This window comes from Callithrix jacchus, chromosome 22, assembly GCF_049354715.1.
Source record: "Callithrix jacchus isolate 240 chromosome 22, calJac240_pri, whole genome shotgun sequence".
NCBI lineage: Eukaryota > Metazoa > Chordata > Mammalia > Primates > Cebidae > Callithrix > Callithrix jacchus.
Genome location: NC_133523.1, coordinates 42,525,634 through 42,540,384, shown reverse-complemented (window position 1 = coordinate 42,540,384; position 14,751 = coordinate 42,525,634). Strand labels below are relative to the sequence as shown.

General features: G+C 56.1%; 2 protein-coding genes across 10 annotated transcripts in view; one reads left to right on the top strand and one right to left on the bottom strand.

The window, feature by feature from the left end:
* Window positions 1-14,751, bottom strand: part of FUT2 (fucosyltransferase 2 (H blood group)) — an 84,154-nt gene that overhangs the window by 47,476 nt on the left and 21,927 nt on the right. For 3 of the 7 annotated variants that reach the window (XM_078359351.1, XM_078359350.1, XM_078359349.1), the window contains exon 2: window positions 13,788-13,849. In XM_078359351.1, coding sequence (XP_078215477.1) covers window positions 13,788-13,849 — 62 coding nt within the window. Of the gene's footprint in view, window positions 1-1,069; window positions 2,654-13,787; window positions 13,850-14,751 lie in introns of those variants that run through there. The other 4 variants (XM_078359348.1, XM_035285759.3, XM_078359352.1 and 1 more) reach the window with 3 other exon arrangements.
* NTN5 (netrin 5) overlaps window positions 2,545-14,751 on the top strand; it is a 12,911-nt gene continuing 704 nt past the window's right edge. Inside the window, exons 1-5 of one of the 3 annotated variants that reach the window (XM_078359355.1) lie at window positions 2,545-2,879; window positions 4,688-5,344; window positions 12,197-12,385; window positions 12,742-12,891; window positions 13,238-13,291. In XM_078359355.1, coding sequence (XP_078215481.1) covers window positions 4,708-5,344; window positions 12,197-12,385; window positions 12,742-12,891; window positions 13,238-13,291 — 1,030 coding nt within the window. In that variant the 5' untranslated portion in view covers window positions 2,545-2,879; window positions 4,688-4,707. Of the gene's footprint in view, window positions 2,880-3,934; window positions 5,345-12,196; window positions 12,386-12,741; window positions 12,892-13,237; window positions 13,292-13,508; window positions 13,590-14,751 lie in introns of those variants that run through there. The other 2 variants (XM_035285769.3, XM_035285771.3) reach the window with 2 other exon arrangements.

The following is a 14,751-nucleotide window of genomic DNA, read 5'->3' as shown; positions in this document are numbered from 1 at the left end:
AGAAAGAACTAAGCTCTGAGCCCAGCTGGAGCCCCTGAGGCAGGTCCCAAGGCCAGGGCTGGGGGAGGGAGGTGCAGGGCAGGGACCGGAACCTGGGCCACTCACTGGCCAGGAGAAACCAGCTGAGGACAAGGGCGCCCCCCGCAGGGTCCACCTTTATGTTGTGTGGCGTTGCCATCTTAAAATCCTTCATAGATTCTAAACAAGGGGTCCAGTGTCTGCATTTTGTCCCAGGACCCTGAGGATCACGCAGTGGGTGCCCTGCCTTTTCCCGGAGTCTCAGGTGCGCCCTCTCGTGGCTGTTCTCAGCCTAGACAACCAGAAAGCCGCAGAAAAGCAGACACCAAGGTGGACACTGCCAGGGTGGGGGCGGGCCAGTCCCATCTCGGGGCTTGCTGTCCTGGTACGTGATTCCTTGTCAGGCATTGTCCTCAGGGGGACTGGCAAACGCCAACCTGGACTGAACTCATCTGGGGACAACCCTGGCTTGGAGGGTCATGTGGCTATCTGCAGACTTCACTTCTGTTACTGTGAACACCCATGTTCTTTGCTGCCTAAAACGTGACATGTTTGACAATGGGATGTGGCCCAGACCGTGCCGTGCCACGTGGTGGCTATGTGACATGGACTATGCATCCATCAACAGGGCCAAAATGCAGAAGGTTCCAGAATAGAAAATACGAGTGTCCCAGAGAGTTCAGGCAAGAACCCATGGGCATGTCAGCTTGTTTCGTCCTCACCACCCCTCTGCCTATCATGAGGATGCTTTCATCCTCATTTAACAGATGAGGAAACTAAGGCAGAGAGAGGCAAAAAGCCTGGCTCTCAGTCACACAGCTAGGACAGAGGTGGGTGTGAACCCAGGCGGTGTGGCTGGCATTACCATCCTGGCCTTTTCAAACATGTCCTGGGGGGGGGCAGGCCCCGCCCATCCACACTCTGCCCAGTAACTCACGCAGCAGCATGACCTGCCCTGCCTTGTGGGGCCTCCGTCCTGTCTGGGTCACTGAGGCAGGGGTCAGCGGTCTGTGGGAGCCCAGCACCCAGGGTCTCTCCCGGTTGAACGCACCTGAGAGCTGTGCCTTGGGCAGGCCCAGCCTTCTGTAGAGCTGCGAGGGTGAAGGTCTCCAGCTCCAGACACACACATGAACAGTCTCTTTCCCAACTTGGGGAACTATTTCCTGGGCTCTGGCAGCTCTTGTCTCCACCTCCCCAGGCACCCGCAGGGGCGACAATCACCTCAGGCAGCTCAGGCTGTGGGGAACAAAAGCATCCCTCCAGGAGCGGGAGCTTAAAAGACTTCGCCCAGGTGTGGAGGAAGACATGAAACTTGAACCTTCTTCCTGAGTTGTCTGGGAGCCATCTGGGTTCTGCACTGGCCGTGACCTCAGCATAAACGCCTCTCCATGTCACCCACTTACATCTGCAGCCCCTGGGCCCCCATGGCCCCTTCCCCATTTGCCTTTGCTCCAAGGCGATTGGCACCTTCAGACAATCTAGAGCATGGAAGGGCCTGAGCTGCTGGGGTCTCCCCCTCCCTCTCCAGACAGTGAGCCTGACGGGGCAGGGTATGCTCCCAGCGCACACCCCCGGCAAAGTCCCACACAGGGAGAGCTCAGGCAGGGTCAGCGGGGGACCCGTGCCAGAATCCTGAAGTTGTACTCTGACTCTCACGGCCTGGACCCCCAGCTCCAACATGCCCCTCTGATATGGAGGCATCTTGGCCCCATTCTGTCCTCCTGCAGCTGATTCCCCTCCCAGCTTTGGAAGTGAGTCCTTTCTTTCAAATCCGACATCCTGTCCTGTTCCTGCCTCCTCTGGCCCCTCCAACATGGTACCTAAGGGTCCAGAATCCAGGGTTGCCTTGGCTGTGCCCTTGAACCTCCCGGGACAGTGGGTCCCAAGCCTGTCAGGATCAAGCCCATACTATACCACGATAAACGCTGGGGCCACCCAGGGCAGCAGGTGCCGGGCCCCAACCCCACGAGGCCCTTGCTTTTCTCAGCGGGAAGCGACAGAAAACATTATTTTTCTTGTCAACCCATTCGGATATGGAATAGAGCAGACAGCAACATTTGAACAAAAATGTCACAACGAAAGCACTGAGGCCTCACAGGACACTGGCATTGGGGAGATACTTTTGAGCTCTGTCCCCTGCATCCTGGGGGGTCCCTGCCTTCTCCCTCCGCTGCAGGAGAAACACTGGGGCCCAGATGTTCTCGGCTCCTTCGTCACTTTCCCCACCATCTTAGAAAGCGGCTGAGGTCTTTGGAATTCCCGGGGGCTGGTATGAACCTTCCAAGAACACAGATTTTTAGGGCTTGAAAATGACTGACCTTAAGGCTCGGGGAACCCACAGCTGACAGGTTCAAAGGGAGGAGGGCTGGCTTGGGTTCACGCAGTCAGAAGCAGGAGCTGAGCAAAGTTCCCGACGGTGATTGTCTCCCAAAGGTCAGTCCTGCCCGATCATCGCCACCACGAGGTGGGGCTGAGCCAGTGGGCGGGCGTGGAGTGGGATGGAGCGGGCCCAGCTGGCGGCCTCCCGTCCTACCTGCGGTGAGCCTCCTAGGCCAGGCTGTCCTGCCGCTGAACCGCAGGGGGCACCGGTGCTCACGTCCCACACCGTTGCGGGTGGCCTGGCTGGCAGGGGTCCCTGTGGGGACAACGTGGCTGCGGTTGGTGAGGGGATTGGGGCGGGAGAGGGGTGGCGGTGTTGGGTTCTGCGGGCTCTGCTCTGAGCCCCCGCCCAGTCCAGAAACCCCACTAGCCTGGGGCCTGAGAACAGCCACTGGCCACTCCCTCCCGAGAGCCCACCGCGCCACTGCTAGGAGGAAGAGCCTGTGGGAACTGGCTGCAGGACGCTCTCTTCTTGAGTGCAGGTCTGGCCAATGTCGGGGCTTCAGGGATCCGGGGTGGGGGGTGCATGCCAAGAGTCAGGGAAAGGAAGCCTGGTCCGAGATGGATCTCACGGCACCCAGGCAGGCAGCCTACGGGTCTGCTGGGAGCATGGCTGGACTGTTTCCTAAAGTGGGGTATGGACTGGGGGATTGGACATCTGGGTTCTCTATGGGCCGCGACTAGTTTCTGGGTCCCCCAGGAACACTGGGACCTCATAGCCTGGTTCCCCAAGGTGCTAAGGGCCAGAGGGTGCCACCCCTTGAACTATCCAGCAGGAGAGAAAGGGGACATGGCGGGGCTGGTTCTTAACAGGCTGCTGCTGAGGGCTAGGCGGGCAGCCACCACCCGAGTAAGCGCAAAATGGCGCCAGGCTCCTTGGGAGGGGTGGAGGGTGAGGCCTGTCATCTGGGGCCAGGGGAGTCAGAGTTTGCATGTGGCCAACAGCAGTGGGGACGTGGGCTGTGAGGCCAGGCGGAGCAGGTGTGGCCTACCCCTACCCCCAGGGTGCCCCAGAGACTGGGCACAGATGCAGAGCCAAGGGCCTGGAAAGGCTCTGAGAGGCTTGTGGCCCTGGAAGGGGAAAGTGGGGCCATTTCAGAGCCCAGTCTTGCCCAGCTCCTGCCATCCCTGGGATCTGGGCTTATGCCCCCTTGGGCTCCCCGGCATCTGGCACCCCACCCTAAGCTCCTGCTTTCCTGCCTCTCTCCTCCTCATGACCCACCACCCCCAGCATCTGTTCCCCCATCTGCTCTGGGGACCTCTGGTCTCTGGGCCCTGGGGCCCAGGATAGTGGGTGGGAGCTGTATTGAGCAGAAAGTCCCAGAACTGTAACTTCCGGTCCCCACACCCAGGCTTCTGAAGGGAACCCAGGCGTCTGTTTCCTCTGGCCCCACAGAGACTCCACTGTCCCGCTCTCAAGCCCCAGAGCCACCAAGATTCCAGCTCCCAGCATCCCTTTCCTCAGTTCAGCACTCTGGGCTTCACACTCGGGTGGGAAAGGGTTAAGGGGGTGGGGGGGTGGCGGGGAAGCCGCGTTGTTTGGTGATAATCCCCTTCTGTGCCCAGGGTGTGGAGAACAAGGTTAGGGCCCCACATGGGAAAGGCCATGGCTCTGATCCCCACGGGCCTGGGCCTCGGCCTCTCACTTCTAATCCCCCACCAGACACCCCTATCCTGTCCCTTCCCCTCCCCAGGGCCTGCTGGGCTGGGTGTCTCTGAGCCCACCTGCCCGCCTGTCTCGGCCCCCAGACTGTCTGAGCCTGTCTGTCCCCCAGCTCCCGGTGGCCTCTGGGTGCCTGCCCTCTATCTCGGCCTCCCGGCCTCCAGGCCATCCGTCTATCTTTGCAGCTCCTTCTCTGTGCCAGGCCTGCTGTCCTGTCTCTGCCTCTGTCCTGTCCTCCGTTGCTTTATGTCTGAGTCTTCATCTGTCCCTCAGTCTCCTCTCCTGCCCAGCCCTGCCTGCCTCTGTGTCCTTCTCTAGGTTTCCCCGTCTGCTGGCCAGCCCCTCGCTGCTCCCCAGGGCCCCCTGCCCCTCGACACTGACAGATAACTCTGGGTGTTAATCTACGGATTAGTTCAGGCAAAATTCTCGATTTTGTCTGCGTTCTTTCCCCTTTGGGTTATGTAAACAGTAATTCTCCCCAGATGGAACTATTTTCCTCGCTTCCATGCAGCCAAGGAGGGGGCCTGGACGGGCTGCGGGTGGAATGCTCCAGTTCCACAGGACGCCTCCAGGAAGGGTAGAGGATGCGGCCGAGGTCCCTAGCCCAGCCACCTCTCTTCCCTCCAGGTGCCGAAACTGCTGTGACCATGCCTGTGACCTTTGCCCTCCTGTTCCTCCTGAGCCAGGCCACTGCAGACCCATGCTATGATCCACAGGGCCGCCCCCGATTCTGCCTCCCGCCAGTGACACAGCTGGCTGCCACGGCAGCCTCCTGCCCTCAGGCCTGCACCCTGTCCCCAGGGAACCACCTGGACCCCGGGGAAACCTGCAATAGCAATGGCAGCCTGACCTTGGCCCTGGGTGGCCCCTTCCTCCTGACATCTGTCAGCCTGCGCTTCTGCACCTCAGGACCCCCGGCCCTCATCCTGTCTGCCTCCTGGGCCGCAGGGGGTCCCTGGAGGCTGCTGTGGCAAAGACCTGCCTGGCCTGGAGCCTTGGGAGGCCCTGAAAGGGTGACCTTCCGCTCCACACCAGGCTCTAAGTCCACTGTGGTGGCCAGCCACCTCCACGTGGAGTTCAGGGGCCAGGCCAGGCTTGCGGCGGCTGGGCTGAGAGGCCGCTGCCAGTGCCATGGCCATGCCGCCCGCTGTGCTGCCCGTGCCCGGCCCCCTCGCTGCCGCTGCCGCCACCATACCACTGGCCCGGGGTGCGAGAGCTGCCGCCCATCCCATCGAGACAGGCCCTGGCGGCCAGCCACACCCCAGCACCCCCACCCTTGTCTGCGTGAGTCCTGGGCCCCCGACTGTCCCCACCCTTGCCTGTCTACCACTGTATCCCTTGTCCCTATGGGAGCACAATGCTCCCTTCCCTCCCTGGAACGGGGTGCTCCTTGCTTCTCACCCCAGTCTCAGACTTGGTCCCCTCTGTACCTCCTCTCTGCAGCCTGTCCTGTATCTCAGCCACACACAGGCCTGTCTGCCCATGAGGGGCTCAGCCTCTCCCCAACACTCATCTGCCTGTGATGATGGTGGTGGTGATGGTGATGGTGAAGATGGTGGCAGTGATAATCATGGTGATATAGTGGAGATGGCAATGGTGGTGGTGATGTGATGATGATGGTGGTAGTGGTGATGTGATGATGATGGTGGTGATGGTGGTGGTGGTGATGTGATGATGATGGTGGTGATGGTGGTAGTGGTGATGTGATGATGATGGTGGTGATGGTGGTGGTGGTGGTAGTGGTGATGGTGGTGGTGACGATGGTGATGATGTTGGTGGTGGGGAAGATGGAGGCAGTGACAATCATGGTGATGTAGTGGAGATGGTAATGGTGGTGGTGAGTGATGATGATGGTGGTGATGGCGATGATGTTGGTGGTGGTGGTGGTGACACTGGTGGTGGGGAAGATGGAGGCAGTGATAATCATGGTGATGTAGTGGAGATGGTAATGGTGGTGGTGGTGGTGACGATGGTGATGATGTTGGTGGTGGTGGTGACACTGGTGGTGGGGAAGATGGAGGCAGTGATAATCATGGTGATGTAGTGGAGATGGTAATGGTGGTGGTGGTAGTGGTGGTGGTGACGATGGTGATGATGTTGGTGGTGGTGGTGGTGACACTGGTGGTGGGGAAGATGGAGGCAGTGATAATCATGGTGATGTAGTGGAGATGGTAATGGTGGTGGTGAGTGATGGTGGTGGTGGTGATGGTGGTGGTGGGGAAGATGGAGGCAGTGACAATCATGGTGATGTAGTGGAGATGGTAATGGTGGTGGTAATGTGATGATGGTGGTGGTGGTGATGGTGATGATATTGGTGGTGGTGGTGGTGACACTGGTGGTGGGGAAGATGGTGGCAGTGACAATCATGGTGATGGTAGTGGAGATGGTAATGGTGGTGGTAATGTGATGATGATGGTGGAGATGGTAATGGTGGTGGTGAGTGATGATGACGGTGATGGTGGTGGTGGTGATGGTGATGATGTTGGTGGTGGTGGTGATGACACTGGTGGTGGGGAAGATGGTGGCAGTGACAATCATGGTGATGGTAGTGGAGATGGTAATGGTGGTGGTAATGTGATGATGATGGTGGAGATGGTAATGGTGGTGGTGAGTGATGATGATGGTGGTGACACTGGTGGTGGGGAAGATGGTGGCAGTGACAATCATGGTGATGTAGTGGAGATGGTAATGGTGGTGGTAATGTGATGATGGTGGTGGAGATGGTAATGGTGGTGGTGAGTGATGATGATGGTGGTGACACTGGTGGTGGGGAAGATGGTGGCAGTGACAATCATGGTGATGGTAGTGGAGATGGTAATGGTGGTGGTGAGTGATGATGACGGTGATGGTGGTGGTGACACTGGTGGTGGGGAAGATGGTGGCAGTGACAATCATGGTGATGGTAGTGGAGGTGGTAATGTGATGATGATGGTGGAGATGGTAATGGTGGTGGTGAGTGATGATGGTGGTGACACTGGTGGTGGGGAAGATGGTGGCAGTGACAATCATGGTGATGGTAGTGGAGATGGTAATGGTGGTGGTGAGTGATGGTGACGGTGGTGGTGGTGGTGGTGACACTGATGGTGGGGAAGATGGTGGCAGTGACAATCATGGTGATGGTAGTGGAGATGGTAACGGTGGTGGTAATGTGATGATGATGGTGGAGATGGTAATGGTGGTGGTGAGTGATGATGATGGTGGTGACACTGGTGGTGGGGAAGATGGTGGCAGTGACAATCATGGTGATGTAGTGGAGATGGTAACGGTGGTGGTAATGTGATGATGGTGGTGGAGATGGTAATGGTGGCGGTGAGTGATGATGATGGTGGTGACACTGGTGGTGGGGAAGATGGTGGCAGTGACAATCATGGTGATGTAGTGGAGATGGTAATGGTGGTGGTAATGTGATGACGGTGGTGACGATGATGATAATGTAATGACAGTTCCAGAGCACCCACTCCAGGGCCTGCTGGGATGCAGGTACTTGGGTAATATTTATTGAACAGTTGTACAGGAACAGGGCAGCTGGACGATACCTGACTCCTCAAACCAACCATAGGGGCAAGTACTGGGCAACTAAATGCTTATTAATCAATCACCTACTGTGTGCCATGCGGGGATTGTCATCAGGCCCATTTTACAGATGAGGAGACTCAGGGCTAGAGTTCAGAAGTCCCCTGCACAAGGACACACAGCGGCTGTGTGTGGCAGGGCCAGGATCTGAGCTCAGGAAGCCAAGTTCTGGGGTCTCAGATTGTCCCTGCTAAGCTCTTGCCAGGTCCTGTCACACCAGGTGCTCTCGGGTGGCAGACAGGAAGCAGCAGACAGGAGCATGGCTTTGGCAGCCTGCCAGCCAGACTGTCTGGGCTTGAATGCCAGCTCCTCTGCTTACCAGCTGTGTGACCTTGGGCAAATGACCTAACCTTTCAGTGCCTCAGTTTCCTCCCCATAAAGTGGGGATAATAACAGTACATCCTTTACAGACTGTAGTGAAAGTTCGATTTGTTAATATACATAAAGCCTTTTAATAAAACCCAATGTGGGACCTGGCACAAAGGAAGGGCTTCCTGAGCACCTGCCGAAGTTGCCACTCCCCAGCTGAGGAAGGTGAGGCTCAGAGAGGTGTCACTTGCCCCAAGTCTCATTGCAGGCAAGGGATTGAACCCTGGGAGGCCTGAGTTCCGAGACGCTGCGACAATACACTGTACCATCCAGCTGGGCAAGTGCCCCCACCCCTGGCAGGTCCTATGCGATGCCCTCTTTCCTGCAGGTGCTTCCAAACTGGGCCTTCCCCACTTCCCTCCAGCAGCCCCTCCTCAGAGAGAGCTGGTGTCAGCTCCTTCCTCCAGCCCTGACACTTGGTAGAGGGTCTGAGATCCTGGGAGGTAACTCTACCAACAGACACAGACACAGACACACAGACACACAGACACACAGACACACACACACACACACACACACACGTGTGCCAAGTGTGCCCTGCCTTCCCTCTCTACCTCCCATGCTCTTTGCCTCCCGGCCCTCTACTTTTCTTGTCTTTTTTTTTGAGATGGAGTTTCCAGGTGCAGCGGCTCAGGCCTGTAATCCCAGCACTTTGGGAGGCCTAGGTGGGTGGATCACCTGAGGTTGGGAGTTCGAGACCAGCCTGACCAACAGAGCGAAACCCCGTCTCTACTAAAAATACAAAATTAGTTGGTGTGGTGGTGCATGCCTGTAATCCCAGCTACTCGGGAGGCTGAGGCAAGAGAATTGCATGAACCCAGGGGGCGGAGGTTGCAGTGTGCCAAGATCATGCCATTTCATTCCAGCCTGGGCAACAAGAGCTAAAGTCTGTCTCAAAAAAAAAAAAAAAAAAAATGGGGATCTGGAGATGGAGTCTCACTCTGTCACCCAGGCTGGAGTGGAGCAACGCAATCTCAGCTCACTACAACCTCTGCCTCCTAGGTTCAAGCCATTTTCCTGCCTCAGCCTCCCAAGTAGCTAGAATTACAGGTGTGTACCACCACGCCCAGCTTAACTTTTTTTTGATTTTTAGTAGAGACAGGTTTCACCATGTTAGCCAGGCTGGTCTTGAACTCCTGACCATAGGTGATCTGCCCGCCTCGGCCTCCCAAAGTGCTAGGATTACAGGTGTGAGCCACCATGCCCAGCCTCTGCCCCCTATGTCTCCATACCTGAAGGTCACATGGGCTAACTTACAGATCATCCCCATTCTCTGGCAAATCTGTTACCTAAGCTGGGAGTAAGGTGGGAAACTCACCTGGCCTGATGGGCCTGGACAGCGCCTGGGCACTGGGGAGGCTGTCCTGCTGAGGGTCACCACATCCCCCCTGACTGAGCAGAGCAGTGCCCTCCAAACCCGGGTAAGAGAGTGACAATGAGTGGTGGAGAAAGGCCAGGGTGGCCGGGGTGAGACTGCTGCCTGCAGTGGAGCTGCCTGCTTCAGACATCCTGGTCTGCATCTTCCCTCTCCCATCTCAGTTTTCCAGAGGGGAAGTGAGGTGAAGCCATTACCCTTGGGTCAGAAGGAATCTAAAGCCTGACTCAACTCACTGACCATTGGAATAGCTTTGCCACCTCGAATGCCCACAAAAACCCTGGGAGAAAGGGATCTGGGTTCTCACTAGACAGGGAGAAAACAGAGACTGGGAGAGGGGAAGTTGTTTGCCCAAGAACATGCAGCTGTCTCAGCTCCCTGATCATCCCACGACTCTTCCGGGCTCTCAGGGGTCTGTCAGTCCAGGGCTCTCAAACCTCTCAGAGTCAAAACACCCTGAAGTCAAGTCTCTTCAAAGAATGTCCATGAGCCTGGGTAACATAATGAGACCCCATCTTTACAAAAAAATTAAAAAGTAGCCCGGCGTGGTGGTGCACGCCTGTGGACCCAGCTATCAAGGAGGCTGAGGTGGGAAGATCCCTTGAGCCCAGGAGTTGGAGGCTTCAGTGAGCTGTGATCACACCACTGCACTCCAGCCTAGGTGATAGAGTGGGACTCTATTTCAAAAATAAAAAAGAGTGGTCTATGCATCCCCTGTATGAGCAGCTCACTCTGCAGTGCTTGCTGGAAATGCAGGTCCCTGGGCCCACCAGAAACCCTAGGGAAAGCCCTGATACCTGGCTTTTGTTGTTTTGAGACGGAGTCTCGCTCTGTCGCCAGGCTGGAGGACAGTGACGCAATCTCGGCTCACTGCAACCTCCGCCTGCCGGGTTCAAGTGATTCTCCTGCCTCAGCCTCCCAAGTAGCTGGGACTACAGGCATGCACCACCACACCCAGCTAATTTTTGTATTTTTTTTCTTCATCGTTCAACTTGATAATTTCAGTATTTTTTGAAGACACAGGGTTTCACCATGTTGGCCAGGATGGTCTCTGTCTCTTGACCTCATGATCCACCCACTTTGGCCTCCCAAAGCATTGGGATTACAGGTGTGAGCCACCATGCCTGGCCAGGTTTTTGTTTCTTTTTTAAGAAACAAAATTCGGTGTTGTTTTAATAAAAACAACAACAACAATACATTCCCCTGGTAATTCTGATGAGTAGTAAGGTTTGAGAGTCACCCTTAAAAGCCTGATAAACAGTCACACTCTGTCACCCAGGCTGGAGTGCAGTGGTGCAATCGTAACTCACCGCAGCCTCCAACTCCTGGGCTCAAGTGATCCTCCCAGCTCAGCCTCCAGAGTTAGCTGGGACTTACAGGTGTCGGCCACTATGCCCTGTTGTGTTTTTAATAAAAACAACAACAAAAACAATTTCCCTGAAAATTCTGATGAGTAGCAAGGTTTGAGAGTCACCCTAAAAAACCTGATAAATGCTCCCGGGATAATGTACACGCTAAATAATCCTCGTGAGCTGTGTATTCCTGGAGTGAGGTAAGACCTCAGACTCTCAAGCCAGAAGACCCGTGTTTAAGTCCTGCCTCCAACCACCGGCTAGCTGTACCTCTCTGTGCCTCAGCTTTCTCCTTCTGTAAAATGGGATGATAGTGCCAGGCTCACAGAGCACTTGTGGGGATTAAAAAAATCAAGCACTTAGCCCAGGGTGACTGCAAAATGCCTGCACGTGGGAGTGCTTGACAGCCAACTGCTTGTTCTCCGCCAGGCCTGGGCTAAGCACTGTCTATCCACTTTATCTCATTTAAGCCTCATGAAGTAAACATTATAAATGCCATTTCACAGCCAATCAAACTACAGAAGGAGAAGTCACCTGCCCAGGGAACACAGTCAGAGGGGCAGACAGGGCTAGCAGGGTCTCATTCCACAGGTCACAGCCTATTTTTTTTTTTTTTTTTGAGATGGAGTCTTGCTCTGTCGCCAGGCTGGAGTGACGTGATTTCGGGTCACTGCAACCTCCGCCTCAGGGATTCAAGCAATTCTCCTGCCTCAGCCTCCTGAGTAGCTGGGATTACAGGCACCCAACACCATGCCCAGCTAATTTTTGTATTTTCAGTAGACGCTATGTTGGCCAAGCATGTCTTGAACTCCTGACCTCGGGTGATCCACCCAGCTTGGCATCCCAAAGTGCTGGGATTACAGGCATGAGCCACTGCACCTGGACACAGCCTACTCTTTAGGGACCCAGTTTCACAGATGCTCAGGAAGTTCCTAAGTCCCCTCGGGCTTACCCAGCTCTAGTCCAATGCACCGTTCTTTGTTTTGTTTTGTTTTGTGGGATGGAGTCTGGCTCTGCAGCACAGGCTGGAGTGCAGTGGTGCAATCGCAGTGGTGCAATCTTGGTTCACTGCAACCTCCACCTCCCAGGTTCAGGAGATTCTCCTACCTCAGCCTCCTGACTAGCTGGGACTACAGGCACATTCATCACAGCCAGATAATTTTTATACTTTTAGTAGACACTATGTTGGCCAGGCGGGTCTTGAACTCCTGACCTCAGGTGATCTACCCAGCTTGGCCTCCCAAAGTGCTGGGATTATAGGTGTGAGCCACCGCACCCAGCCTACCCATTTAAAAGATGAGAGTGGAGACGTTTTGGGACCCATGCTTAGCCAGAGAGACCCAGGCATTCTCTTCTACCTTGGACACTCACTGCTTCCTTTCATGAGGGCAGGGCTGCGGAGAAAACGCTTGGGACTGGGGAGCACCAACCCAGCCCTGATGCGGCCCCACCCCATCTTGCTCCTAGCCTGCTCCTGCAACCAGCACGCCCGACGCTGCCGGTTCAACTCTGAGCTGTTCAGGCTGTCAGGTGGCCAGAGTGGGGGTGTCTGTGAGCGGTGCCGCCACCACACAGCTGGGCGGCACTGCCACTACTGCCAGCCAGGGTTCTGGAGGGACCCCAGCCAGCCTATCTCCAGCCACAAGGCCTGCAGGGGTGAGTGTGGCCTGTAGACAGGCCTGGGGGAACAGAGGTGGGGCTGGACTCCTTCGTCGAGGGAGGAGGAACTGGGCCTGGACTCCTGGGGCTAAGGGAGGAGGGGCTGGGAGCCTGGACTCCTGGGTCTGAGGGAGGAGGGGCTGGGGGCCTGGACTCCTGGGTCTGAGGGAGGAGGGGCTGGGGGCCTGGACTCCTGGGTCTGAGGGAGGAGGGGCTGGGGGCCTGGACTCCTGGGTCTGAGGGAGGAGGGGCTGGGGGCCTGGACTCCCCCAGCTGAGGGAGGAGGCACTATGGAATTGGAAAGGGCATCTGGGGCCTGATACCCCATGCCCCCAGCTCTTCTGCTCATATAGCCTGCAAGTGCCACCCTATTGGGGCAACAGGAGGAACCTGCAACCAGACCAGTGGGCAGTGCACCTGTAAGTTAGGGGTCACAGGCCTGACCTGCAACCGCTGTGGTCCTGGCTACCAGCAGAGCCGTTCCCCCAGGATGCCCTGCCAGCGTGAGTCCTGAGGGGCCAGGCCATAACCCTGAGTAGAGCGGGAAGGAGACATCCCAGGTCTCCAGTGAGCAGGTGCAGTGAGGGCTGGGGCCTTGGGAAATGGGAGCCCAAGGCTGGAGGCTGGACTCTGGGTCCTTGGATAAGCAGAGACTGAAATTCCGGACTCTTGAGGAAAAGGAGGCTTGGGGGGCCTGGACTGCTGCGTCCCGGGAGAGGAAGGCAAGGGATACTTGCACTCCTGAGTCCTAAAGGAATAAACACTTTGAGTTTGGGTGCCTGGATTCCTGGGGCGGGGGTGATCCTGGGGAAAATGACTAAGAGGTAAGTTTCTCCTTTGGTTTCATAGGAATCCCAGAGGCAACCACCACCCTGGCTACTACCCTTGGTGCTTACAGCTCTGGTAAGACAGTCTGGCATGGAGGTCCCTGAGTGGCAACAGGGACTGGGGATGGGCTGACTGGGTCCCCAGATGGGGATACATGGGTCACCCATTGAGCCCAATCCCAAAGGACTGGGTGCCCCAGTTGGCCATCAGGATGGAATACAGGGATGGGCAGGGGCAGAAGGCTGTGGTCTAGGCCCCAGGAGCCCACTGCAGACAGCCTGACCCTCCCCAGACCCTCAGTGTCAAAACTACTGCAATATGTCGGACACCAGGGTACACATGAGCCTTCGGAGGTACTGCCAGCAGGACTATGGTGAGTGCTGGGGAGACAGACAGCTGGAGGCAGCACACTCGGTTCTGAAGACTGCTTCTAAGCCATCCCCTCTCTGGCCTTCCACTTCCTCATCTTAAATGGGAAGGAGTGTTGGATTCCAAAGGGCCCTTCCTGATCTAGAAATGGATGACGCAGAGGAGAAATGGGGAGGGGGTGCGGGGAGGAGCCGTTCACTACCTTCCTGTGTCTCCTCTTTCCCCATGTTCTTGGGCTTGCAGAGTTTCATCATCTCCTTCAGCCTGATGGAAGAGATAGGGGAACTGGTTGAGTACAATGAGCTCTTGCCCTGTCCTGCCAATTTCAGAGACCCTTTCTGCTTCCCTTCACAGTCCCAGATATTTGAGCCTTAGCCCCACTCCCCATAAAGAGTTACCCCATGGTTCCCTAATCCCCAGTCCACACCTGTTCCATGGCCCTGAAATCTATGACCTCAGGCCATTCAGCTCTCTTAGACACTCAGGAGTTTGGCTCAGCCAACAAATCTAGACCAACACCAGCTATTTCTCTCAATGTTTGGGACCGCAGACTTCTTCTCCCTCAAGATCCTCATCTGGTCACTAGTGTTCTAGGCCTTCAAAGGTGGAAAGCTGTCCCCTACCTTCTACAGGGATGTTCTGCCCTGCAGACCCAGCTTGCTAGTCAGAGTCCCATCCAGTCTCTCAGAAAGTACGTTTTTCTGGCCCGGCACGGCACGCCAGTAATGCCAGCACTGCGGGGGGCTGAGGCGGGGTGGATCACTTGAGGTCAGGAGTTCGAGACCAGCCTGGCCAACATGGTGAAACTCCGTCTCTACTAAAAATACAAAAATTAGCTAGGCGTGGTGGTAGGATCCTGTAAACCCAGCTACTCAGGAGGCTGAGGCACAAGAATTGCTTCGACCAGGGAGGTGGAGGCTGCACTGAGTTGAGATCACACCACTGCACTCCAGTCTGGGTGATAGTGAGACTCCATCTCAAAAAAAAAAAACAAAAACCTGTTTTTCTTAATCCCTATCAGTATGGCCTCAGCCCTCATCTTCCAGGGACCAATCTCTTCTTTCTGGTCCTCCAAATTCATCCCAGAGCCCCCCACCCCCACCCCGGCAATGTGACCCCTCTTTCCAAAGAATTCCACCATTGACATCTTCTCATGCCACTGTATT